The 24,969-nt window shown below is 41.9% G+C and overlaps 1 protein-coding gene across 17 annotated transcripts in view; it reads right to left on the bottom strand.

Annotated features, from left to right (window-relative positions):
- Positions 1–24,969, bottom strand: part of SHISA6 (shisa family member 6) — a 470,754-nt gene that overhangs the window by 245,621 nt on the left and 200,164 nt on the right. For 8 of the 17 annotated variants that reach the window (XM_073579678.1, XM_073579675.1, XM_073579677.1 and 5 more), the window contains one exon: positions 1,336–1,404. The exons of the other annotated variants lie outside the window; for them this stretch is intronic. In XM_073579678.1, coding sequence (XP_073435779.1) covers positions 1,336–1,404 — 69 coding nt within the window. The remainder of the gene's footprint in view (positions 1–1,335; positions 1,405–24,969) is intronic. 17 annotated transcript variants of the gene reach the window in all.

The following is a 24,969-nucleotide window of genomic DNA, read 5'->3' as shown; positions in this document are numbered from 1 at the left end:
CTGTCTGCAATCTGCCAAAACCCTATCAAAGACTTAAGCCAACAAGCTGATATGAAAAAGGCCCTGAAGCAGCTAGGCTTCAAAAACTAAATCAGCACTCAGGTATTTTCAGAAGACAGAGCTAAATGAATTCAGCACACCCCAGCAGGGAATAGCAGAAATCCAGAAAAACAAAGTCAAAGCACCAAAGCAAAAGGCCGAGCAGCAAACTTAGCTTTAGAGGAGCAGGAATTCAGACTGGTCTCCAAGGATCCCACAGAGAAATCACCCGCAGGGCAGAAGGGCGTCGGCAGCCTTATATCCAGTCAGTAACTCCACTCAGCCAGTCATCATCATCAGCCTCAGGTGTATGATAATCAGGCTCACTACCTTTCTTTACCAGAAGAGGGAGTTCCTCGGGCCTCAGTAATAAAGGGGAAAATGAACTCACAACACTAAACCCTAACTAACCCTAAACCCTAACTCTTAACCAAACCATACTAACCCTATCCCTAACCCTAACCCTAAACCCCCTTAACTAACCCTAACTCTAACCCAAACCCCTAATTTCCATTGTCTAACCAATGATCAACAAAAAAACGCATGCGCAAAAAAACACAAACATGAGCAGGCCAGTGCGCACGTATGCGCACCCATAGACTTACAATGGGTGTCTTGCTGTAAAAAAAACGCATTGCGCTCATGTGTTTTTTTGAGGCAAGTCGGACGCCCAAAAAATGCAACAGGATGCATTTTGTGCGCCCAAGCGCACACCACAAAAAAACACATGCTCGTAAAAACGCATACAAACGCATGTGTATGCGCACATAAGCGCATCCCATGCAAAATATAGGGAAAAAAGCGCATGCGTTTTTTAGCGCTAAAATGCAGCGCAAAACAACGCAAGTGTGAAACCAGCCTAATAGATAGGTAATAGATAATAGATGATAGATAATAGATAGATGATAGATAAATAGATAATAGATACAGTAGATAAATAGATTGGCAGATCCACCTGGGTAATATAAACCATCCGGACGTATGCATCAGGCACAGACACAGGAGCACAGCAGACTTGGCACATATAGCGGTACGTATATATGTGCACACATTGCGGTAGATTGTACCCGCCATACACAGAGAGCAGATGTTAGTCTCATTCTGCACAAGGAGAAGGTGGTAGCCTTGGAAACAGCAATATTTAGAACTTATTTTGTTCATTATTAGACCAATTACATGGTGAATAGAGGAGGCAGGCGGGGGGCCCGGAGGGGTGAAGGGTCCACTCCTCCCTATCTGCAGATTGTCACACTGACCAGAACACACGGAGAAGCACATTGACAGCAGGCGCAGTACCTATGGTGTTCAGGTGGCCGTGAGGCTCCACGTTGGCGTTGGTGGGGACATCAGAGAAACGTCGAGAGGCTGTAAGAGAGAAGCCAGGCCCGAGAGCCGGGGGTGAGGAACCCTGAGGACGGGCACAGTTCAGGGGTACAGAACATAGACAGGTCATTACAGGAACCGTCACATACCACATACGGTTCTCATTCACGTGTCCGGTAGACCACAGATCGGGCACGGCCCAGTCATTACTGCCAACACTTACATCCCAGTGTACCGGATGAGAAAACTCTGCCCCCGAGGAACCTTCCCCAAAGGAGGCACTGGGGCGAAGTGTTCAGAAATCCCGCCTCGCTGTGGCCTGGTGCGCAGGAGTATCCCGCCCACTAAGGGGTGGTATGATGCAGAAAGAGCTCTTGTAGGCCATGCTTGCCTACTGTCTAAAAACTAGAGGCAAGGTTTAGCTACATTTAAAGGGATGTTTTGACCAAAATTTGACACCGGCCCCTACCCTTTAATAAACTTCATAACTAAATAAAAAAGGGGCCATGTGACAGTCGCTACCACAAAAAAGTCCCCAAAACCCAACAATGTAGGATAGTATGGCAGTCATAAAGCAGTACTATCACACTCTCTAAACAATACCCCTCCAAACTGCTCCATTGGGGGCAAGAAGAGAGCACTTCCTGGTTTTATAGAGTCACATGATCCCTCTCAGCCAGTCAGCAGCTCTAGAAAGGATCATGTGACCACTTCCTGGTTCTGTGCAGTCACATGATGCATCACATGATTCCTCTTAGCCAGTCAGCAGCTGAGAGATCATGTGAACCAGCCTCTGTCTTCTGCTTCAGGGAGCTGATATCACATGATGCTTTTCTAAGCTGCTGACTGGATGAGAGGGATCATGTGATTTTTATGAGAAGCTCTGGTGGCTCATTACAGGCCTCTGTGGTGTTTCCTGTGAGAGGAATGTGTGTAGGTCTAGAAGAGGCGGCTGCAGAGATAAGATACAGAAGAAGACATGGAAGATGAACGTTAGTGACTATTTACCATAAAAATCTACATCACTAAAAAAGAAATGACATTTATAAAAAAGTATACAGTAAAATCATGTTAGTGTATGTTGGGGATTATGGTAATATGTAATCCCTCCGTAGCCCTTTTATTTGGGCGCTGCGCGGTGACATCATGTAATCCCTCCGTAGCCCTTTTATTTGGGCGCTGCGCGGTGACACCATGTAATCCCTCCGTAGCCCTTTTATTTGGGCGCTGCGCGGTGACACCATGTAATCCCTCCGTAGCCCTTTTATTTGGGCGCTGCGCGGTGACACCATGTAATCCCTCCGTAGCCCTTTTATTTGGGCGCTGCGCGGTGACACCATGTAATCCCTCCGTAGCCCTTTTATTTGGGCGCTGCGCGGTGACATCATGTAATCCCTCCGTAGCCCTTTTATTTGGGCGCTGCGCGGTGACACCATGTAATCCCTCCGTAGCCCTTTTATTTGGGCGCTGCGCGGTGACACCATGTAATCCCTCCGTAGCCCTTTTATTTGGGCGCTGCGCGGTGACACCATGTAATCCCTCCGTAGCCCTTTTATTTGGGCGCTGCGCGGTGACACCATGTAATCCCTCCGTAGCCCTTTTATTTGGGCGCTGCGCGGTGACACCATGTAATCCCTCCGTAGCCCTTTTATTTGGGCGCTGCGCGGTGACACCATGTAATCCCTCCGTAGCCCTTTTATTTGGGCGCTGCGCGGTGACACCATGCAATCCCTCCGTAGCCCTTTTATTTGGGCGCTGCGCGGTGACACCATGCAATCCCTCCGTAGCCCTTTTATTTGGGCGCTGCGCGGTGACACCATGCAATCCCTCCGTAGCCCTTTTATTTGGGCGCTGCGCGGTGACACCATGCAATCCCTCCGTAGCCCTTTTATTTGGGCGCTGCGCGGTGACACCATGCAATCCCTCCGTAGCCCTTTTATTTGGGAGCTGCGCGGTGACACCATGTAATCCCTCCGTAGCCCTTTTATTTGGGCGCTGCGCGGTGACACCATGTAATCCCTCCGTAGCCCTTTTATTTAGGCGCTGCGCGGTGACACCATGTAATCCCTCCGTAGCCCTTTTATTTGGGCGCTGCGCGGTGACACCATGCAATCCCTCCGTAGCCCTTTTATTTGGGCGCTGCGCGGTGACATCATGTAATCCCTCCGTAGCCCTTTTATTTGGGCGCTGTGTGATGATATTATGTAATCCCTCTATAGCCCTTTTATTTGGGCGCTGTGTGATGATATTATGTAATCCCTCTATAGCCCTTTTATTTGGGCGCTGTGTGGTGATATCATGTAATCCCTCTATAGCCCTTTTATTTGGGCACTCTATGGTGATATTATGTAATCCCTCTATAGCCCTTTTATTTGGGCACTCTATGGTGATATTATGTAATCCCTCTATAGCCCTTTTATTTGGGCGCTGTATGGTGATATTATGTAATCCCTCTATTGCCCTTTTATTTGGGCACTCTATGGTGATATTATGTAATCCCTCTATAGCCCTTTTATTTGGGCGCTGTATGGTGATATTATGTAATCCCTCTATAGCCCTTTTATTTGGGCGCTGTGCGGTGATATTATGTAATCCCTCTATAGCCCCTTTATTTGGGCGCTGTGTGGTGATATTATGTAATCCCTCTATAGCCCTTTTATTTGGGCGCTGTGTGATGATATTATGTAATCCCTCTATAGCCCTTTTATTTGGGCGCTGTGTGGTGATATCATGTAATCCCTCTATAGCCCTTTTATTTGGGCGCTGTATGGTGATATTATGTAATCCCTCTATAGCCCTTTTATTTGGGTGCTGTGTGATGATATTATGTAATCCCTCTATAGCCCTTTTATTTGGGCACTCTATGGTGATATTATGTAATCCCTCTATAGCCCTTTTATTTGGGTGTTATATGATGATACTAAGTTTTTGCTTTATTTAGGTATTATAGGTTGATAATATTTAGCATTGTATTCCCCTTTTATTTGGGCACTTTATGGTGATGCTTTTTAATCCTATTATAGTCCCTTTATTTAGGTGTTATATGGTGGTAATATTTTAGCATTTACAGTCCCTTCATTTTGGCACTTTATGTTGATATTATGTAATCCCTATTATTTGGGCGCTATATGGTGGTAATAATTCAGCACTTTATCGCCTTTGTAGGGGTACTATGTAGCTGATTGGATTTAGCATTCTATTGTGTAGACACAAGTCTTTGTGAAGACGCCTCCTTAAAATATGAATAGTAACAGCAGCAGCCACGCTGTGGATGCCTCCAGCCCCGAGCACTCAGAGACTCAGTCTCCACAGCAGCCGAACATGCAGCTTTGTAAATTCTCAGCACGTTGCAAAAAAAAAAAATCAGAGCAATAGATTCCGATCAACAACTTCAACATTAGTATCAGACACAATGTGAATATTAACTGGGGGGACCGGAGCAGCAACGTGGACCCTGTGTCTATATTATTAAAGTCAAAGAGTATCCGCCCTGAATGCAAATAAAGCAAGGAATCAATGAGTTGAGTAGCTGGAGGTCAATCCAAGTAAGAAAATGTAGCTCACAAAGGTCGTGCCAGAATTATTGATATGCCATGTCCAAAATATATCTGTCAACAGTAAACCCACCAAAATAAGGCAGGGCATCCCACTTTTACATGTAACATCTTCCGCTCCTTCTCCAGAACTAAAGCCCTAACCAATATCAGTGGACAGTCTAATGTGTACTATCAACACGACTATCTCTCCATGCCTCTTTTCAGGCTGTTAAATCCTTTGTTCTTGATAGAGTCAAAGGAGTCTGGTGGTGTCTCTCTCATGAAGAAGACGGGAGCGCTCAGCAGAGCCAATTAACCTTGTATATGGAGTATTCGAGAGAGATAGCTGTTGGCCGAACCATCATTTAACCAACAGCTATGAAGTGCGTATGGGTGGCTTTACAGAAATGATGTGTTTCTACAATCAGTGTAGAGCAGTTTAGATTTCTACTTATGGCCAGGAGAGATTTTTCCGAAGATCACATTGATGAGACTCAAAAAATACTTGGTAACTGACTTAGAAAGATTTGTTGACCATGGAACTTATTTTGATTTTGGTCATGAGAAATGCACCAACAAATAAGTAAATAAAACTTTAGAATAAGAGGCTCTTGTAGAAGAGATTACAATTTTTGGAAATCTCCGATATTTTCGAAAGACATGAATTTCCACTGAAGACATCTTCTGATTTATCACTTAAGTAAAAAGAACTTCGGAAGCAGAGGCTCTTGTACAAGAGATTCCAATTTTTGGAAATCTTTGATATATTCGAAAGACATGAATTCCCACTAAATACATCTTCTGATTTATCACTTAAATCAATAAAACTTCGGAAGTAAAGGTTCTTGTTGAAGAGATTCCAATTTTTGGACATCTCCGATATTTTCGAAAGACATGAATTCTCACTGAAGACATCTTGTGATTTATCACTTAAGTCAATAAAACTTTAGACGCAGAGGCTCTTGTTGAAGAGATTCCAATTTTTAGAAATCTTCGATATATTCGAAAGTCATGAATTCCCACTAAAGACATGATTTATCACTTAAATCAATAAAACTTCGGAAGTAAAGGTTCTTGTTGAAGAGATTCCAATTTTTGGAAATCTTCAATATTTTCGAAATACATGAATTCCCACTGAAGACATCTTGTGATTTATCACTTAAGTCAATAAAACTTTGGAAGCAGAGGCTCTTGTTGAAGAGATTCCAATTTTTAGAAATCTTCGATATATTCGAAAGTCATGAATTCCCACTAAAGACATCTTCTGATTTATCACTTAAGCCAATAAAACTTCGGAAGTAGGGGCTCTTGTAGAACAGATTCCAGTTATTGAAAATCTCAGATATTTTCGATAGACGAATTACCCATTGAAGACATCTTCTGATTTATATCAGTGACAAAATTGGTCTTCTGAAACTTCATTCCACCAGAACGATTTTTCAGCAATAGGAAATTTTTGACAAAAAAACAAGGAGTTACTATAATATACGGAAGACTACGAAAAGGAAGGTAACTGAAAAGAACCACAATTTTTTCACCTTCAAAATGTGAATGCAAAAAAAAAAAAAAATTACCAAAAAGTCTTGGTTAAGTTTGTGTACTTGAAGGGGTTATTTTCCGCAGGCTGAAGGGTCTTGCTCAGCATTCACTCAGTATCTCTTTGGAAGCACAGCATGGAGGATTTGCCTGAAAGACTTGTAATTATTGTCATCCAACCTTGTGACACAAGCGGCTTTGAAATGTCAGCGCGGCGTCCGGATGGCTTCCTGTAATCATACGGATCCTATCTATAAAAATAAAAAAATCATAGCAAGAGGGCTATTTGTGTGGGCGAAAGGAAAATCCAAGAGGTGGAGGGCACCACTTATGGTTACATACATGGAAAGCTGGAACTTCTTTGATCTGTATATCAAGGATTCTTCTTAAAGGGAAGCTCGACCTTTGGAGTTACGCTGGTAGATAAAAAATTATAGAATTAATTAAAGAACAATGACTTGAAATAACAATTATATTGGGCTTAGCCTACAGGTAATAGGATCAACTCCAATAAAACCTTAGAAATTTTCATGTGCTGAGAGTCTGGACCTCATCAACGATTATCTTCAAGGAATGTAAAGATGCGTTGAAACATTGATTAGGCTTCCGCGTAAATATTTGGACTTTATAATTCTTATCCTCTGTGTTCCCCTGATGACATTTCCAAAAATATTGAATAAGGGTGGAAACCAAAGGTTTCCGTAAACTTTAGACTACAGTTGATATGTTTAGGTCGTCAGATGAATTTTAACCATTTTTTTTAAACTAACGGGAAAAAAAGTTAGCTTTGTTTGAATTACTCATATGGTAGATCATTCTTACAAACAATCTTTTATTCTTGAAAGATTTTTCCTTGAAGGAACATAACCAGAAAGATCTTCCATCCTTTGTGCTTAAAAATGTAAGACGAGGTTGAACAACAGTGTTGGCGACTTTGTTGGTCGCTAGATGAGTCAACCATCTAATGTGTATTGCCCTTTTGAAGATTGAAGAAATCAAAACCAAATGTCTGAGGGCTCCCTATCAGATTGGACTAAAGCTGGGAAAAAGGATGATTTTAACTATAACGAAAGCTCAGGTAGGATCTAACAACCATTGAAAAACGATCATCATCCATAAAGAAGTTGGTCATGTCTGATTTTCCTAAAGATAGATGGAAAAAAGATCTTACTTTCTTGCAAAACATTCATGAATGATCTTTCCTAAAAGGAACATTTCCGTAGAGATTTTATTTCCTTTGTCCTTACAAATGTGAGGCCAGACTGAACGCCTGTAAATCAAAAATGGAGAAAAATGTACATGGTGGCCTCAGTGAAGCCACTATAAAGACAGAAGAAAAAATTAAAGGTGTCGAACTGGATTAGGCAAAAGTTGATGGTTTTAACCAAAATGCAAGCCTGTAACGTAGACTAACAACCAACTACCATATTTGCCATCAACATTGTCGGTAAACAAGTGAGAAATCTGATGTTTCTCACGGTAGATAAAAAAAGATCTTTCATCCACAACTCATCTTTCTCTGAAAGAACATTCCCAGGAAGATCATCCATCCTTCATCCTTAAAAACGTATCGCCAGGTTGAACTATTGTTATAGCCTTGTGGACTAAAATTTGTTTGAAGCAATGGATAATCGTTCAACATTCTAATGTGCATGGCCACTTCGGGACTCAGATATAACCAGGATCGAAGAAATCTAAGACTTTGGTTGACAAATGTGTGGAACAGGCGGCCTCGAGCGGTGTTGAGTTCTCCTTCAATGGAAGTTTACAAACAGAGGCTGGACAGAAATATGTCTGAGATGGGTTAGTGAATCCTGCATTGAGCAAGGGGTTGGACACGATGACCCTTGACATCCATTGCAACTTTAACATTCCATGATGCTATGAAAGTTGGACAATTTTAACTCTAATGAACGTTTGGTCAAAGTTAACCATTTTTCCCTATCGAAGACACACAATTATTGTTTGGAAAGAAGCCAGCTGCATTTGAGTACTTTAACCTATACATGGTCCACAATTCCACAAAAGACTTTTTGTCCTTCTGAGTCATTTCTGCTTAATTGGATATGTATGGACAATTGGAAACAAAATCTGTTGTTCATCAGACAAACGTGCCTTCAACCGTTGTTTGAGCATCAGTCAACTTTTCCCTAATGGGTATGGCCATGGATGAAGACCCCTTACTCACACAAGAAGTCATTATCTTGAATTCTGTGACATACCGAAGAGGTTATTTCGGGATGACACGGTCTTCAACACAATGACAACTCTTTGACATGACTATATTCCTTTTAGCACAGGACTTGTTAGACGTCATCTTGGTCATCTTTGAGCCTTGGTTACAGATGAAAGTCATAGATTATATGTAAATATCACCTGCATGTTACATTTATTAAGAGCAGAGTATTTTCGATGTGGCACGCCGAAGCGCATCGCCTGACTTCCCTGCAATTTGCTTTGAAACAGAATACCAAAGTGCTTTTATGTTTCGCTCGCTGAACGTGGTGACTGAGGTTAAATAAACCTTGTAACTGGCAAATAGTCAACAAAAGAAGAGGAAACTCTCGGTAACAAAGGCTCAAACAGACCCAGATATTGACTTAATTCTCCAAGAACGAGGCCAATGAATAAACCCAGCTCTTCACGGAAGCTAGAACCTCTGATTGGATGAACAATGCATTCGACTACATTGTCTTTATTCATCACAGTCTAAAAATGTATCAGCTGTCGTCATGGCGACCTCCAATAACAATAGCGTAGGCTTCACGGAGGTTGGACACGGATGACTCCCCAGTCTTTTTGTCTATTGAAGTACAAGATAACTTAGTAATTCATAGTAATTTCCACAGCTGAATCTATAAAAGAAAATCCCTCCGCCCAACCCCAAATCGAAGGGACATTATAGGGAACCTCCAGAGATTTCTATTGTATTTCTAGTTTTTATGAAAGGACTGAATTTTCTTAGTCAAAAAATCAAATTGTTTCCTAGCAAAAGACACCACTAGTGGGTCACACCACATCCACATGATATAGCATGGTGTGACGTTCCCTGCAACTTGAAGGCGGAGGATGACTGCCGTTCTCTATAGGATGGACAGAGATTTTATGATGTAGAGTAGATGGTGGTGAGGAAGAACATTGGTGAATTTATGCTTTTTTTGTCTAGTTTTTGGTGTTTTTTTTTATGTATGCCTGAAATTTTTGCCCCAATATTTCAATCTTTTATTTGCTCAAAAAAGTAACAAAAAAATGTTAAAGCCAAAGAACATTTTTGATTTTACAATATTCATGAACCATATGTAACCTTTTTGATGATTTCGGGGCAAGAATGGACAATGAATACCATAAAAAAAGAAAAGTGAAGTAAAAAACCCACGTATGATGAATCGAGCCCATAGTGCCAGTATTGGACAGTTTCAAAGCTGTTGAGAGCTATGAACATGTATCAGGAAAAATTACTGTTGAAGTGCGCAAACACAGGCCTAGTTTCTGGGTAACACCGATGTCTCTCGAATAAATGGGCAGTTTTTTACATTTTTGGAACACTCATCATTTAATAGAGAATTATGTGACAATTTTATCTGATTGAAAGATGACCAATCACGTCGTACATCTACCATGTATGATAAGCTTATATCAAGGTCTTTCAAGAAGACTTGTTTTTTCCCACAAGGCTCAATAGTCCAGATCTTGGTAAGAAGATACCTCGAGATGTGTCCTAAAGCATGACATGTAAAGTCAAATCTGTTGGAATGGACTGGGTGGCAACAATCCTTCACCAGATGATCGTCAATGATCGAATGTGGATGGCCGCTTCAAGGTTCGAAGAAAACCAAGATATAGTCTATAGGTGCCTTAAAAGATTAGACTAAAGTTGACAAAATTGATCATTTTAACTATAAAGAACATTTGTTAGGTGGAATTTAATAACCAACTGTCAGGAAAATATGAATTATTTTCCCTGGCGTTGATTACACATCTGGAACTTCCTGCTGCTCCTACCCTCATTTGGTTCATGTAGTGTAACACTAAGCTTCACATGCAGCCCACACGACTGCAACGCCCCTTTCTTTTTCCATCTCTGAAATTCTAATCCCTTCCTCCTGCCTCTCTCTCCCTTGGAAAGTGCACTCGCCCCCTCCCTTCAGATAAGCGATCTTTGTGTAATGTAAGATCATGGTCTGCCAGCTCTAGCAAGGAGTCAAGTTTCCCTCCAAAAGTTCCAAGCATAATATTCCAGGTCGAATTCAATAACACACAATGATCCTAGAGACAGGAAAAGATTTCCAGGATAAGGGTAATTGGGGCTACACGTGGCAACGTTTTGCGGCCTTTGGGGCCATCAGAAACCTGGGAAATGAGTTTCTGCCTCAGTAACACGCAGTCATGCCGTGTTTGGTTTCAAAAGAATGGTAACCCGCAGGGGAACATAAAATGACCCTATTGTCGCCCTGTAAGTTTTCCAGCCAAAGATATGGAAGATAGGAGTTTTTAATAATTTTCCAAAAGGGGCATATGTACTTGAACACAGCCCACTGGTGAGGTCAGCAAGGGAGGAGTCCCTAGGTTTGTGGACAAAGCATAAAACTGAAACGCACATTTGGGGAGGTGGTCAGATGCCAGAGAGTCAGCCGAGAACATAATGCAGTGCTGCTGATCCATTTCTTTGGTAAATCTCTCCTCTCCTTTATTGACTCATAATACCTGTGACTGAGATAAAGTTAATGTCATATTTTAATCCCTTTTATTTCTAAGGCTATGTGCACACGCTGCGGATTGGTCTGCGGATTTTTATTTGCGGAACCGCAGGTAAAATGACCTGCGGTTTTACCTGCGGATTGCTCTGCGGTTTTGCCCTGCGGTTTATCACCTCCACAATGGAGGAGATGGTAAACCGCAGCAGAATCCGCAGAAAAGAATTGACATGTCATTTCTTTCTGCGGATTCAAAACCGCAGCTTTTCCGCAGTTAAAAGTCCGCAACATGTGCACAGCAGAATGTAAATCTCATAGACTAACATGCTACTGTATACTGTCTGCAGAACTGCTGCAGATCCGCTGCGGCCAAAACCGCAGCGGATCCGCAGCAAAAACCGCAGCGTGTGCACATAGCCTAACCGTTGTACATATTATATTTTGTCTCCTTTGTATTTTTGTAAACACTGCCGATATTTTCTGGAGTAAACTTATAAATTTACTAGTTTCGTTCTTTTTGCTCTATGATCGAACCGACACGTACTCCGCGCAAAATCCCGCTACCTTGGGTTGGCTTCTGACCCGATATAGGCTTTGGTATCAAACGAGGAACTGGTGGCAGTGAAGCGTCCTGGTGTTATTGGGAACCCTGGCAGTGACGGATCGGAGGTTTGTGTGTATTCCCGGTCTGGGACTGGTGATACACATACCACCCTCACTGCAGAGTGCCTGATAAGCCAGTACGTGACAAGGCAGCCTTCCGGCGGCTACTTATCCAAGGTGCAGTTCCCTGACCTGAGGATAAGGGGCGCGCCAGAGAGCTGCAAGTTCCTAACTGAAACTGAGACAAAAGTTGGGTTACCCTGACACAAATGAACACTTTTATGGATTCTTCCCTCAATACCCAGTGGTGCAGATCTAGGTTTGAAGGCAACTTTAGATATGACCTAAAGCATGACATGTGAAGTTGAATCCTTTGAAATAGAATCGATGATACCTTGTGTAGTTGCTAGTGAAGCAATAGTTCACCAGATGAGCGTCCAATAATCTAATGTGCAAGGTCATTTCGAGACTAGAAGAAAACTTGGCCCATGGTCAATATGCTTGTGGGTCACTTGAAGGTTTGTTTGACAACAGTTGACATTTCTCACTTGGACGAATCATAGACATAGAGCGTGAATCTCCAGCTTGTTCTGCTGGCAACAATACCTTCTGAGACGCCAATACACATGATTGCTCTGCATACATGTGTTTTCAACCATGTGTGTTGTATGAAGTCTTTGTTGACTAAAACAGTTTCGGGCATTGAAATTCAACATGTCCAATCCTTCTTCTGACATCATCCATTGGTGCAGAGTTGGAAGGCCCCCATACACAAAAGGACATTTTTCAGTTCCACCTAAATCACCAGTTTCAGTTGAGTTCTGTCCCAAATATAAAAAGGTCCTATTTCCATAAATGTCGCATAAATGTGCGTTCCACTATCGAGAATGAGGCCCCATCTTGTGCTTACGGCAAAATATAGATGGCTGCACTTTCATTTCTCTGTCCATTCAGTTTTATGTGAGCTCCAAAATCTGAGGGCCCTGTTCTTGCCCTCATCCATCAAACATTCGCGATATGCCTGTTTCTACCATACTGGTATAAGAATTGTCTGAGCCAACCTCAGCTTTTTTGACATCACAGCTTTCAAACATTGTCACGGGCTGGAATGACGGGTCGGCCAATGTTTACCGACATCTCATCTGCTTGGAGCCCATATCTGGAGACACATTGCAGCCCCTTTCTCCAGCGCACACGACGGCTACAAAAGAAAGTGTCATCACACAATTAATAGATATAATGGGAGAACAATACGAGAGCGCGTACAAGGGAGGACTGGGGAAGATGTAATCAAGGCGCACTTCATTCAGAAGGACTACATTAAAACCTCGGCATTCTCTGGATTGTTCTACATGTGGCAAAGTAATCGTTGACGTTTTGCTGGAAAGGTTCATCCATTGATTGACTTATTTTATAAACCTTAACGTCATCTAGATAAATGCTCCCACAATGGCCGAACCTGAAAGCCACAGCTAGGGTCACCAGAGATGTCTCACTGACAGCAGATGTCAGGAGACAGCAGGATGTTTGAACATGTCCAATCCTTGATTCACAGGAGGAACAAGGCACCAACAGAGGAGCTTATCCATCTCAAATATTTCTATATATCTCATATCTATCTCTAGCCTCATACTCTTGCCTGGCCGTAAGAGTATACTGGGGTTATTGTATGTAACAGTTACATTAAAGTATGAGTGGCCCCTTATGTACGGGGCCCCTGTGCAGCTGCAGGACTTGCATGATACATCTGCCCATGAGATTATGTGAGAATATCGTCAAGGGAGAATTACCTGCAATTCTGCAAGGACAAAGGATAAAAGAAGGGTTGAAAATGAGTTCAGGCACTGAGCTGCGTCTATTCCCAGACACGGAAATGTTAAAATCCACACTGTGGAATAATTCATGGCAAGGGACAAGGATGGAACGTAAACCCTGCCCTGTCACTTAGCTATGGAGCAGAAGGACTTCATGCAAAACTTCATACAGTATGTGCCAAAGCATTGTGGTGATCTCAGTGGTGCCATATCCTAAGAATGGAGGGCGCCTTTAACGAGCAAATCAGCATTAATTTGATGCAAATGAGCTGTCTTCTAGAAGAAAGATAATTTTCTCTTTATTTCCACCAATTCAGGCTAGCTTCCCTATAAGTCAACGTCCAATCCCTTAACAATGATGTTGAGCAAATCTTTTGTCAAAATTCGAATTCGACATTTTGCTCGAATTTGGTCAAGAAATTCTGTTGTTTGAAGACCCCAGAGCACAAGAAACATACGTATGAAAAAAAAATAATACTCAGACGGCCCTCACCTGTAACGTCGCACAGCCCTGCTCCTGTCTAGTAGTCTTCTTCAGTTCTGTCACAGGTGCGGTCTTCACTGGACCATCTTTGGCATCTTTTGGTGTCTTCATGACCTAGTCAGTGCAAGTGACGCTAAAGAAGCCAAGTGAAGATCTCACCAGTGTCCAGACCGAAGAAGACAGGTTAGTATTAATTTTTGGAGCATTTTTTCTTTTTTTACCCCTTTCTTGGTCATTTAGAATCTAACAAATTTTTGGATTGCAAAATATTTGCATTCTGGAGAGCCTAATTTTTTTGTGAAATTCAAGGCAAATTGCGATTTGCTCATCTCTACTTCATATGAAGGAGGTACAGCGTCCTCATGGTATGTCCTTCATGACGTCCGGGGAAGGTGTGCTCCTCACCTCCTTCATCCTCTTGTTTCCCCATCCCTTGAAGAGCAAACCTCCACTCAGACTATCGGTGGACACAGCCCAAAAGAAAATCAAGAGCAAGACACCTTTCCTTAAGATTCGGCAATGGGAGACCACTTATTCCTAACTCTCAGATATTCCTGACCCTCAGATATCTTCCATTATGATGAATATTAGAAGATGAGATACTGGTGGATGTTGTTGGCTGTCCTATAGTATGAGACTTCTTGTGTCTTGGCATGCTGTTCCTTTACGTGATCCTTCCTTGTGCCCCTTCTCGAGGACTATATTCAATCTTCTTTTCTCCTCTGTGTTTCATCTAACACGTGCACATCTCACAACCGAATGCGGTCTTCAATGTTCACTGATCCCAGAGAGTGGCTGCATTGTGCAAGCTTCGCTAGCAACAGAAAGGTTACATGGAGCGCATTGCAAATAGCAATTTCATACCAGGCTGTTTGCAAGAGAAAAGCTATTAATGGAGACCAGGCGAGATCCTAGCACTCTAGAGAGTCATTGGTGAACTTCTTCACCCTGGACATCCTACCCCTCTAACGCACGCTGACGAAACCACCTTTCTTATGGAGGGAGAAGAAAGAAAATGCTACAGGTGAACCAAAAGCTATCGAGGTTGATGCTTCCCGTTGGGCACTGCTGGTGATGGAGGAGATGAAAAAACGGGTATTTATGGAATTACACCTACCACCTATTATACACATTCCATATTTTTTGCAGGAAGCGAGAGGCCAATTTTCTTGGTGTCAAGAAGTTGTGGTCTCTGGTGGAGGATTTTAGTCTGATGTTGACCATCTTGGTGGAAAACTCTTGGCTTTCTTATGAAAATATCATCAACACTGTGTAAGTCAGGGGGTTAGTGACAACTTGCTCCTCATTTAATCATTTCGGAAGGATGAAAAACCTAAATAAATCCTGCACAACTCTTGATGGATAATACCAGGCATTTCATCAATTACATTCGAAAATTGGCCACCAATATTGCTCATCTTGTTTTAACTCTTCTTCACCATTAATAGAGGCTCTTTCCTTTTTGCCTATTATATGGTTTCTTTTCCAAAAATTTGTAAGGTTGGCTGATGTCACGATAGTCTGGGGTAAAGTGGTGAACACTGCCAAGGGGAAGATGGAAAACGAGGACTAGAAAGGAATATGTCCTTGAGGAGTAAGTAAAAAATCCAAAAGGCATTTTATTAACGAACTCTACTACTTTTACCAAAAAGATCCCTTATAGTCAAGGACTGGGCATTAGAATTTTCCAGCTTGGCGGGAATATTCTTGATTCTTAACTATTTCATGGCTTTCCTTTCAAATATCTGCCAGGTTGGCTGAACCCATTTACAGCTTTTACTTCCCAGATCCCATTCTCTTCCATGATCATTAGTGGCTCAATATCTGGTCCCCTGGAAGATTTGATCCACATACATCTAAAGTATATGGGTATCTTTAGTCTTCATCTGTGCGTCTGCTTTACCCTTCGACAAATTTCGTTAAGGGATCCTGTTACTCACCAGTCCTAGCTCCGGCACCAGGCGCTGCATTTTTGTCCTACCTCAGTTGGCTCCATCTGCTCTTCTTCACCTCGGCTTACCATGGTAACCCAGTGTGCATCTCAGATGTCATTTTTTTGGCTTTATAGGACAGTATTCAGGTGGATGGCGTCTACGTTGTTACTGTAGACTACTTCCTTGTGCCAAACTTTCTTTATACGTGCTTTAAACCTTGTGACAATCCCAGCACTGCTCAATGGCTAAGTAACTCTGCTATACTGCTGACGAGTTATGACCTTAGATTCAGTGACAAACCCAGCTCTGCTACACATCTGGTAACACTGCTATTTCTCCTACCAGTTATGACTTGGATTTAGTGACAAACCCAACTCTGCTACATTGCTGGGTAGCACTGCTACTCCGCTGACCAATTCTGAACTCTAACTTTGTGATCAACCCGGTTGAGTCAACTCTGCTCATGCTATCGCCACATTGGAATCTGTGACAAACTCAGCTCTGCTACATTACTGAATCATCCCTGCTTTACTGTTGCCAGCTCTTCTCCGCTACATCCATGAGTCATCTCTGTCTTACAGCTGTCAGCTTTGCATTGCACTCTGTGACAAACACAGCTCTGCTACTTCACCAAGTCAATTCTGCTGTAACACGTGCCAGTTCTGCATTAGTTTCTGTGACAAACTTAGCTCTACTGAGTCATCTCCTCTTCATCAGATCCTGGGGTTCAGCTCTGCGTTGGACTCTGTGACAAACACAGCACTGCAACTTCTCTGAGTCAATTCTGGCCTTAATACGTGCCAGTTCTCCATTGGACTCCGTTACAAACTTTTCCCAACAGAAGCAACATATATATTTTTTCAAACCTGATCTCGCGCAGCTAATCTTCGGACATCTCGACTGAAGGGAGAAAGGTAACTGAGGACATATCTTTACGAATAGTAAAGTTCCGTTACAAAGATGAATCTTGTAAACAATCGACGATTCTGCTCGTGCAATTATTAAAAAATTCAAGACTTTCATTCTTCTGTGAAACAGTGAGATCTTCTCTGTCGTTAATAGAATACCCACTGTCCTCGGAGGATCTCCGTACCGAGCTGAAACGTTCCCGCAGAGAGCGACGCGGCCTGTGATGTATCATTTGACGGCTGTTTGAAGCTGAATATTTGACAGGGATCAATAGATTTCCACTCTCCTGTGGTGTCAGCCCTGTAGCCAAGGATGAGACGGTGTTTGTGACTCATGCTCTCTGCTTGTGTCTGGCATCTTCGCACTCCCTTCTAACGCGCTTCCGACTTCCAATGACTTTTTAACCGATGATAGTAGTCAAGAGATCATAGAACATTTTTTTCATTCATCTGGTCATCTGTAAGTTAAAACATATGTTGTGTATGGTGGTGTCCCCACTTTTCCCCTATAGTAGAAGTCAAGGGATCGAAGAAGAATTTTCAATGTGCTGATTCTCATTAGAGAAGAGTCAGATAAATACTTTATGAGCTGGCGGCTGCGAAGGGATCGGGACATTTTTTTTAAGCTGACTCCTTGATGGTGACCATACTCATTAGAAGATAGTTGGATAAATGCGGTGTATGGTGGTGTCCCAACTATTCTCCGTTGATAGCAGTCAAGAGATCAAAGAGCATTTTTTTTTAATTCAGCTGGTCAGTGGTCACTAATAAGGTGGCCATACTGTATAGATGAGAGCTGGACAAATGAAGTATGTATGATGTATCTCATCTCTTTTCCAATGGTATCTGTCAACGGAGCTGAGGACAATTTTTATTAAGCTGTGCACCTTTAAATTGACCATACTTGATGGTGTCATATATCTTCCCTCAGCTAGATTTCAGGGGAAAGGAAGAAATGGGACAAGTCAAGAACATCTACCTGCCGAATGACTTTTGATAGCTTTTGACTGATTTCTATTGAAGATCTATGAGCAATGTAAGAAAGCAGAAGACAATGTCCTGGATGGCAGGTATGTGTCATTGAGGTAAGTGGCCTCTGTGATATAAGTCCTGGAAGAAAGTTTAACAATAGCTTAATGTGATGGTTTTATTCTGATTGGTTTTGGGTCTAGGATTTAGGAGCAACCAAAAGAGCTTGGGTGGGAAAGGTAGGTCCCATACTCCGGCCTGAGTTTTACAGGCCTAATAACAGCAGTTGGGTTAGCTCGGCAGTGTGCTTTGGGTTGGGGCTGGAGAAAGACTATTCATGGTGGATAGTTTGAGTTAGGGTCTGAGAAATGCATGTGACATCAAGTTGGTGAGGCCGTTCGATTGTTTTTTCCTTACCCAAAATAAAAGAATTTTGTTATTTATGCTGAAGAAGACTATTTTAGTTTTTGAAGCTAAAAAGTTTATGAAGGACAATAAACTTTATTTTGCTTTGATATTAAACCTGTTGCCTGTGCGTGTCCAAGTGGCTACCAGAGAGCCGAAACCTCTACATAACCTTTAGCCAACATGGACTCTGAACACACATCTGCAAGGTTCTTCTAAACTTTATGCTAAAACAAAGCGGAACAAACTTTTTAATCAAGAATTACAAAAACATCCCAACACATTCATCCACTAATAGACTCCTATAATGGTTTGTCTCTACAGCCTGCTGCTTAAAAGAAATAAACAGCGTGTACCGATTTGTTATCTGACAGGTGACAGGCTGGAAAATAAAGGACTTTCTTAGAGTGTTCCTAATTTACAAAAAAAAAAGCTAAAGAATGATTCAGCTTTGCAAAAAGTAAGATGAAACAAATTCAAACAAACAAGCTGCTTGATCTTCAACCGGTAGCTTGCCGGGCAGCGTCACCTCCACAAAGGCTATTTCTAGAGAACCACGGCCAAGTAAGGTCTTTACTTGAGGGTTTGTCTGGAGTCTTGTGGGGTCTTTGAGTTTTGGGCCAATTTGGAAAAAATAAATGCTTTTTTTTATTTTATTTTGCTTTTCAAAGGAAAGTATCTTAATTGGTTTCTTAATCTGGCTACACTTAAAGTAATTATGTTGGCATTGTTGCTTCATTGTGTATTAATTAGATGTGGTGGGGTGTTTTGTGACTGAGGGAGTGCGATTCGAACAATTGTCTTAGAGCACAACAAAAGAAACAATCTTTTTGATAAGTTAAATTTCCCAAAGAGTAAAAAAAACCTAAAATAAGTAAATAAATAAGAAGCAGCTAGTTAGCATTCGAATGTGGAGATTAGAAGTACTTTTTTATTAATAGACTTTAGGTAGCTGAATTAACCCCTACAAGAGCTTTAATTTTGGTTTATTGCCACAGCGCTGCTCAGTGGAATGCTTGGACAATATGCCTTCCTGCCCTACTACCATCCCAATAACAATACCATCTGAGAACATGGAATCCAAAGTAAACATGATTTGTCAAAAATGTTCTCGTTGGCCATGATCCTAGACTATTTAGTATTCGCAAAGTCAAGACCAATAATGAATTTCTTCATCTTAGCTCCTAGAAACATTGTTGAGGTCAACTTGACTCACAAGACCTCCAGGGTCCTCGTGTCCAGCCCCCTGCTCAATGCAGGATTCACTAAACCATCTCAAACAGTTGTCTGTCCAGTCTCTGTTTGAAGACTTCAATTGAAGGAGAACTGACCTCACCACCTCTCGTGGTAGACTTAAGTGAAGGCTTGTGGATTAGGGTTAGACCTCAGTAGACGAATGTCATCAAACATATCTGCACCAGCTAATTTCAGACCAGGAACACAAATTCTAGTAGAGACCATAAATGTGACTCCAGATTTAATGGGTAGACTTCTAAAACTGTTGAAAACAATCAGTGTTTCTGGCCTAGAAATTGTTCCATGTTTGGTGAAACCATATGTTCTACATTCATTCAGAAACCAACTTTTTGTAGAGCTCTACATAGCAATGGTTAATTGTTGGTCATCAAAAACACCAGTATCTAGACATTAGGGGCCTCAGGTAAGAGAACCCATTAGTTAATTCAGGTATCCCCTACAATTCACATTTTTACAAATTGTTTATCTTTTCAGATGGAAGTGATCTGCTAAAAGAGTTTACATCATCTTCTCTTGTAGCCAGAGGCAGAACTTGAAGTTCTAAGACACCGATGCCGAACCTCTAACAAGGCCTCAATCTCTATCGGTAGTAGTATTCTCATATGGGCCAAAAAGACCTGTGGGACCTCCTGGGCACCAGGATCTACATGGGACAGCAATCACCATAACCAGTATAATTATGCCCTGACTTGGAGCCATGTCAAAAAATAGACTTTTGTGAAATGATAACTTATGGTTCATTTTTCTGTGTGGTTTCTACCCTGAGGGCATTTTAGGAACATCTAAGTCCTACCCACAGGACTGCCTTAAATCTGGGCAGGAACACTCACTTTTGGGTGGGGTTCTGTACACCACACACCTTTTTAGGTTGTAACATGCCCAAATTTGCAGAGATTGTTTCTGAAACTTCTGAGCAGTTTCAGGAAATGAGGGCATTTTAAAAACTATTTAGTAGTAAGGCATAACTTTATTTACAATGTTGAAAATACATGTCTGACTCAACCCATTTGTATTTTTTCCCCTGCTCATTGTCATGTGATAACAAAGCTCCACCCACCAAATTAAAGAAATGTGGAAAATTGCAGATGTTATTGATGAATCACAAGACTTTGTGTATTTTGTAAGTCTCTTCATTGCTGTCCTTTGGTTGTGACGTCATCAATGTACCGACCGCAATTTCATGGTTAAAGCTATGGAGCTTTTTCCACATATGCAGCATTTTAGGAAAGGCTTGAATAGCAGGCACGTCAGTATATACTGATTTTTCTTGGATGGATTACAGAGCTGGGGTCAATAATAACCTCCTATGTTACCAGCACACCCATTGCTCAGATCAATAGGAGTCCATTCTCATTTAGGACACAAAGAATTGCTCAATGGTCATCTCAGCTGTAACATTTTCCAAGATGAATGACATTTCAGGATATTTTCATATTTTCATATTCCAATCACACCTATATTGGTCATAGCGGTCAATTATATTAGGTGCCTGTGGTCAATCTCCAGCATATTTCCATTCTATCTTTCTTACTCAATTCACATTCAAAGCAAAGGTCAAAATTCTGGAGGATGTCGACTGAATTTGATTCTACAAGAACAAGATGGCAATGCATTCATAGAATTAGTAAACTTGAGTCTGACTTCAATTTCTAACTCCGATCCACGAGAAAACAAGGGATTGTCAACTTTTTTCCTTTAAAAAAAAACTTATTTCTAACCTCGAAACAAAAAAAAAAATCTCTTTCCGACTCGTAAAGATGAGAGCATGGAAGGTAGAGGATAATTGAAGATTTATTCTTGTCAAATGAATTTCAATAATCCTTTATGCTGGCAAATGAACGTTCACTCATCTTGTATGATATGAAATGGATATGAAATTACGCAAATAACAAAATTGGATTCTTCAGCTTTTGATTTAAAAACAGATCCATATTGTTATTATTCATTGCTGCCCTCCATTCCGCAGCCTGGAGAAAAGAAATCTAATCTTCTCTACGTCCTTACTGCCAAATTATTGTGTGTTTTGAGGAATATGTTCAGTCTCCCGCAGAGGCGCCTCGTTATTGGGCCATGAAAGTATTGTATGATCCAGGTGCTACCTGACCGCTGCCGGCAGTGATATGCATTGATTAGTTAGAGATGAGAGAACTTACAATCAGGGGTTCGAGTGGATAGTCAGTCAATGACAGCTGTCAAATGGTTGCTCTACCAATTACTGATGTGTGGGTCCGAGGTAGCTGAGTCGAAGACGATGACCATTTGTCAAACATATACAATAAGCTGCTTCCGCTACAGCAAATGGGGGGAATCCTAATGAGGATTGAACGGCATAAAAGCTGGATGCAATGCTCCTAGAGAACAACAGCCAAAAAGATGAGGATGGTGGATGTAATGCTGGTGGTTATACTGGTGGTAACAATGGTGGCACTGGTGGTGGAAGTAGTGCAATGGCGACAGTGGTGGTGGTTGTTGTGGTGATACTGTTAGTTGCTGGTCTGGTAACAGTGGTGATAGTGGTGGTGTTGTTGATAGACGTAGTGATGACATTGGTGGTAGTAGTGGTAGTTGTGGTGGTGATAGTAATGGTAGTGGTGGTAATTACGCTTCTGATTACAGTGGTGTTGGTGATGATAAAGGTGATGACAGTAGTAAGGATGACAGTGGTGGTTTTACTGGTGATAACAGTGACAATGTTGGTGATATTTCTTAGTTTTCATAATGGTGGTGATAGCTGTCCTGATACTGGTGGTATTGGTGTTGGTAGTGGTGCTAGTAGTGATAGTTGTGGGGATACTGGTATCTGTGGTGGTGGATTGGGGTCCTCATACTGGTGGTATTGATGTTGACTGATGGTAATGGTGATAGTGGTGGTGATACTGGTATCTCTAGTGGTGATAGTGGTTCTCATACTAGTGATATAAGTGATAGTGGTGAGGATACTTGTATCTATTGTGGTGGATAGGAGTCCTGATACTGATGATATTGAGGTTGATAGTGGTCATAATAGTGAAAGTTGTGGTGATTCTGGTAACTGTGGCATTGGTGTTGATAGTGGTGGTAATATTGATAGTGGTGGTGATACTGGTAACTGTGGCATTGGTGTTGATAGTGGTGGTAATAGTGATAGTGGTGGTGATACTGGTAGCTGTGGTATTTGTGTTGATTATGGTGATAAGAGTGAAAGTGGTAGTCATACTGGTGATATTGGTGTTGATAGTAGTGATAATGGTGGTGATACTGGTATTTGTGTTTGTGAATAGGGGGTCTTGATACTGGTGATATTGGTGTTCACAGTGATGATAATCATAACAGTGGTGGTGATACTGGTAGCTGTGGTATTGATGTTGAGGTCATGGTAATGGTGATAGTGGTGGTGATACATGTAGCTGTGGTATTAATATTGGGGTGCTGGTAATGGTGATAGTGGTGGAGATACTGGTACTGTAGCTATGGTATTGACGTTGAGGTGGTGGTAATGGTGATAGTGGTGGTGATACTGGTAGCTGTGGTATTGAAATTGAGGTGGTGGTAATGATGATAGTGGTGGTGATACTGGTAGCTGTGGTATTGAAATTGAGGTGGTGGTAATGATGATAGTGGTGGTGATACTGGTAGCTGTGGTATTGACGTTAAGGTGGTGCTAATGGTGACAGCGGTGGTGATACTGGTTGCTGTGGTATTGACCTTGAGGTGGTGGTAATCGTGATAGAGGTGAAGATACTGATAGCTGTAGTATTGATGTTGGGATGGTAGTAATGGTGACAGTGGTGGTGATACTGGTTGCTGTGGTATTGACCTTCAGGTGGTGGTAATCGTGATAGAGGTGAAGATACTGATAGCTGTTGTATTGATATTTGGGTGGTGGTAATGGTGACAGTGGTGGTGATACTGATAGCTGTGGTATTGATGTTGGGGTGGGGTTAATGGTGATAGTGGTGGTGGAACTGGTAGCTGTGGTATTGAGGTACGTTGAGGTGGTGGTAATGGTGATAGTGGTGGTGATACTTATAGTTGTGGTATTGATATTGAGGTGGTGGTAATGGTGATAGTGGTGGTGATACTGGTAGCTGTGGTATTGACATTGAGGTGATGGTAATGGTGATAGTGGTGGTGATGCTGGTAGCTGAGGTATTGATGTTGAGGTGGCAATGGTGATAGTGGTTGGTGATACTGGTAGCTGTGGTATTGATGTTGAGGTGGTGGTAATGGTGATAGTGGTGGTGATACTGGTAGCTGTGGTATTGACATTGAGGTGACATCCTCATTATTTCCACTGCTTATATTATCTTGTGACTTCAGATGAACTATGAGGTAGAGCAGTGGGAACCGAACATTTAACACTCTCCTTTCTTGGGTTCGTATGAATAGGGGCACACAGCTTAGACGCTACAGAGAGATGTTTCTGCATGTAAGGGGCCACGGTGGCCACCTGAGTGGCCCCACAATGTTACCGACACTGAATATCAGTAGTTTCTGTGTCAGTAGATGATTTCCTCACATTCTGATACTTTTTTTCCTTCTCGCAGGAAAGTGGCAATAATGAGAATCCCGGGCAGCTCCCTGCACGATGGTTAACATTTCATAATATGATTGTACAATATGCCGAGGTCGGAGGTTAATTAAATGTAATACTGAAGGCAGCCTCGCTGCATGCTAAATGTCTCCGAGCAGAGAAGCTGCAGCCATTTCAGCTCACACAATTTAATTATGTTGTAAACACAGACAGAAGATTCTGGGAGAGGAACATCTCTAATTTCTGGAGAAGACGGAAAGTAGCAGTCTTGGTCATGGTTGATGGATAAAAAGGGGTGAGGGGTACATGTGTCCTGTGGTCAAGTCTACACAAAAATAATAAGGTGGCACAGACATTCTTTAAGGAGTCTTCTGCTTTAATGCAAAAAAAAAGAGAAACTTTTTTTTACTTAAGCTTATATGTCTGTCAAATCCCTAAACCAAGTCGTTCTGTCCTCTCCACAGTGCTGCACCGCCCTATATCTCCTCCTCATCTCTGCCTACCAACCTACCCATCCTCTCCACAGTGCTACACCGCCCTACACCTCCTCACCTTCTCCTTAGCTCTGTATACCACCCTACCCATACTCTCTACAGTGCTGCTCCGCCGTACATCTCCGCCTACCATTCTAATCATCCTCTCCATAGTGCTGTGTAAGGTGGGTACAGAAACTATCCTGATCCTCCTAACTTGTCCCGGTTTATTGTGTATATTTGTATAATTGTGTATAGATTGTTCACTCGTAATGATGTGTACAGAATCCGTTATGTAGAAATGTATATGATTAGGGAAAAAGTGTAGTGTACAAGTTTGGTCACTAGATGGGGTATTATAGGTGTGCTTAGTATAGGACAAGTGTTCATATGTGTAAATGGTTAACCATAGGAGGGGTTAGCTGGGTTTAAGGCAGGAATAGTTTCTGGTAGATTGAGTCAGGGCTAGGTAGCCCGAAGT

This window comes from Dendrobates tinctorius, unplaced genomic scaffold, assembly GCF_039654945.1.
Source record: "Dendrobates tinctorius isolate UK_male_01 unplaced genomic scaffold, ASM3965494v1 ptg000063l, whole genome shotgun sequence".
NCBI classification, from domain to species: Eukaryota; Metazoa; Chordata; class Amphibia; order Anura; family Dendrobatidae; genus Dendrobates; species Dendrobates tinctorius.
This window is presented reverse-complemented; position numbering and strand designations above follow the sequence as displayed.